Consider the following 3074-nt stretch of genomic DNA (forward strand, 5'->3'; position numbering starts at 1 on the left):
TCTGTCTCTCTCTTCTCTCTCTCTTCTCTCTCTCTGTCTCTCTCTTCTCTCTCTCCTCTGTCTCTCTTCTCTCTGTCTCTCTCTTCTCTCTCTCTCTCTGTCTCTCTCTTCTCTCTCTGTCTCTCTTCTCTGTCTCTCTCTTCTCTCTCTGTCTCTCTCCTCTCTCTCTCTTCTCTCTCTCTGTCTCTCTCTTCTCTCTCCTCTATCTGTCTCTCTTCTCTCTCTCTGTCTCTCTCTTCTCTCTGTCTCTCTCTGTCTCTCTCTTCTCTCTGTCTCTTCTCTCTCTTCTCTCTCTCTCTGTCTCTCTCTTCTCTCTCTCTCTCTCCCCCCCTCCCCACACATGCTCTTTCAATCTCACTGTCCCTCTCCTTTCCTCTTTGCCTCCTTCCCTCTCAATCTTTCTCTGTGTCTGTTGTAGCCTATCAGAAAATTTTTCATCCCTCCCCAGCCCCCTGAGCTCCCCTTTCCCCCCCGCCCCCAAATGTCCTTGGACCCCGAAGCTCGTAGGGACACCTCACGGCCCGGACCCGCCCTCCAACCAAAGGCAGCGATGCAACCCAACCCAAAGACACAGACCTTACCATCCAAGGGCAAAGTGACGGACAAACCTCTGCAGTCCACCAAGTCCAACCCGCTCCCCGCCAGCACCATCGGCACCGTCCCGGCCCCGCCCCAGCCTGGCCCCGCTGGCCCAGCCCGAACTCTGGCTGCGGGCATGCTCAGCCCCCAGCTGGCCGGCCCCTTGTCCCCCATCAGGTTGCTCCCTGCTAGTACTGATCCGAGCACCAAATCTATCCCCATCATACAGGTGACCCCTCACCCCTCTCCGAGGGGCAGCCCCCTCCCTACCCCCAAGGGAACGCCCGTCCACACGCCAAAGGAGAGCCCGGCGGGCACGCCCAACCCCACCCCACCGTCCAGCCCCAGCATCGGCGGCATGCCCTGGAGGACACGACTCAACTCCATCAAGAACAGCTTCCTGGGGTCGCCTCGATTCCACCGGCGGAAACTGCAGGGTAGGTGGTCCGTCCTCTCCAGAGGCCTATTGAGAGAGGCGGGCAGTTAGTGGGCCCTTCCCACTTGCTGGCTGCCCACCTCCCTCGTCCTTGGGCGGGGCTGGGAGGGAGAGATCAGGTGGCTCTGGACATCTTCCAGCCCAGGGAGTCCGAGTTTGGATTCATGGACAGAAGAAAAGAGAAGCAGCCTCTCTGACCTCGCCAATTGTCTCTGTGCCTGGGGCAGGCACGAGCAAGGACAGAGACAGCAGATTCTTTGTGCTTTGCCTGGCCCTTCCCCACAGACCATGCACTCCCATACAGCCAGGCAATGCCCACACACTCAGATAGGTACACACATATGCACCCCCCACACACCCCCACACACACCGACACACACCTGCCCACACCCCCCACCCACACCCCCCCCCCCCCCCCCCCCCCCCCCCCCCACCCACCCACCCACACACACACACCTTACCTCCCCTGTCTGACTCTGAGTGCCAGCTATGGCCTGCCTGCCCCCTGGTGCTTCTCAGCACCAGTGACCTCCCTCTTGTCCCACCCAGGGCTGAATTCAGACCTGGAAGGTGGCGAGCTCAGGGCAGCAGTTTGCGGGATGGAGCCCGTGCCTGCCCACAGCTCCAGATGTCACTGTACTAGAAGTAGCCGGTACAGGCCATAGCTGTATATAGAGCTCCAAGTACATGACTCCGTATGGTGGGGACTGCTGGGTGTGGTCACCTGAAGGATCACTCTGGGACAGCTTTCATTTTCTGGCCATCTACCCTGAGCCTAGAGGGTCAGTGCTCAGAGGAGTGAGTGTCCAGCTGCTAGGTCGGGACCCCCAGACTGTGTCCAGCCACCAGCCATGACCAGGGTGTGAAATGAAAAGCCCCAAGAGAGAAGAGCCCTTCTTTTCACCTGGGGTCAGAGACAGGGAAGGGGAGAGACTGGCCTATGCTTCACTGGGCTGAAATGTCCCTGTGGACCTTTGTGAGCCTGAAGTTGAGCTCATACTTGCCATGAGTCTTCCTGTATGGCCAAAAGAGGCCAGGCCCACCCAGCCCAGCCCAGGGCCCTGAGGCCCCACTGTCCCTGCTGACTGCTCTGTTCTGGGCTGGCTGCCAGGCTCCCTCTGCTGGCCACTCTGTCCTGAGCTGGCTGCCAGGCTCCCTCTGCTGGCCACTCTGTCCTGGGCTGGCTGCCAGGCCCCCTGATCACCTACATGCTCAGAGTTATCCAGGGCTCCTCACCAGTCTCCCACCAGGGTCTGTGGGGTCTTTAGGAACAAGAAGATTAACTGTAGAAAAAAAAAGCTAGACAAGGTTGCCAGCTCACAGCTTTAGCTCCTGGACTGAAAGCCCCCGCTGAGTATTTTCCAAGGTCCGAGTCAAGACCAGAGATCTGCCTCCAAGGGAGTGGGGTAGTCTGCCCTGAGCTGTCGCATCCATTGTACTGGGCACCAAACTCTGGCCTTAGGAAGGTTTCCATTTTCTGGTCCGGGGGCCTAGTGGAACCACATTGGTGGTGGCCTGTCCTGAAATTGGGTCCAGCTGTTCTATCCCACCTGGGAGCAAGTGGGCAGCAGAGATGGGAAATGGGCTGTGGATTCACCATGTCCTCTCTTTCCCCCCTCGGTGCCTGGCTGGGTGCAGTACCTACACCAGAGGAGATGTCCAACCTGACCCCAGAATCATCCCCAGAGTAAGTGACCTCTACCCTGCTTTCCCAGTCTTCCCCCATCTAAGTGGCTCTGAGATCCAGAAGAGGCAGAGAGAGCTTTGGGCTGAACAGATGCCCACCCTGAGCTGAGGAGCCATGTCTCCCCAGGGGCCCAGTCTCTGATCTGCTCAGTATAAGCAGCCTCAGGCTTCCCTGCTCTGACTGGGTTCAGGCTGCTTCTTCTCCTGACTCTCCATCTTGCCCCACCCCTTCACTTCTGTCTCTCTTATTTCTGCCTGCCTGCCTGTCTGTCCTCTCTGTCTTCTCTCTTTCTCCCTCCTCCCTCCTCCCTCCTCTCTCCTCTCTCCTCTCTCTCTGTCTCTCTCTCTCTCTCTCTGTCTCTCTCTCTCTCTC

At 58.4% G+C, this 3074-nt stretch overlaps 1 protein-coding gene across 2 annotated transcripts in view; it reads left to right on the forward strand.

The window, feature by feature from the left end:
- BRSK2 (BR serine/threonine kinase 2) overlaps positions 1–3074 on the forward strand; it is a 152246-nt gene that overhangs the window by 127008 nt on the left and 22164 nt on the right. For both annotated transcript variants that reach the window (XM_069107330.1, XM_069107329.1), the window contains exons 14-15: positions 809–1016; positions 2654–2702. In XM_069107330.1, coding sequence (XP_068963431.1) covers positions 809–1016; positions 2654–2702 — 257 coding nt within the window. The remainder of the gene's footprint in view (positions 1–808; positions 1017–2653; positions 2703–3074) is intronic.

Source organism: Petaurus breviceps, unplaced genomic scaffold, assembly GCF_028583685.1.
Source record: "Petaurus breviceps papuanus isolate PSGF00001 unplaced genomic scaffold, PetGlider_PUasm1.0 89917, whole genome shotgun sequence".
In the NCBI taxonomy this organism is placed as follows: Eukaryota; Metazoa; Chordata; class Mammalia; order Diprotodontia; family Petauridae; genus Petaurus; species Petaurus breviceps.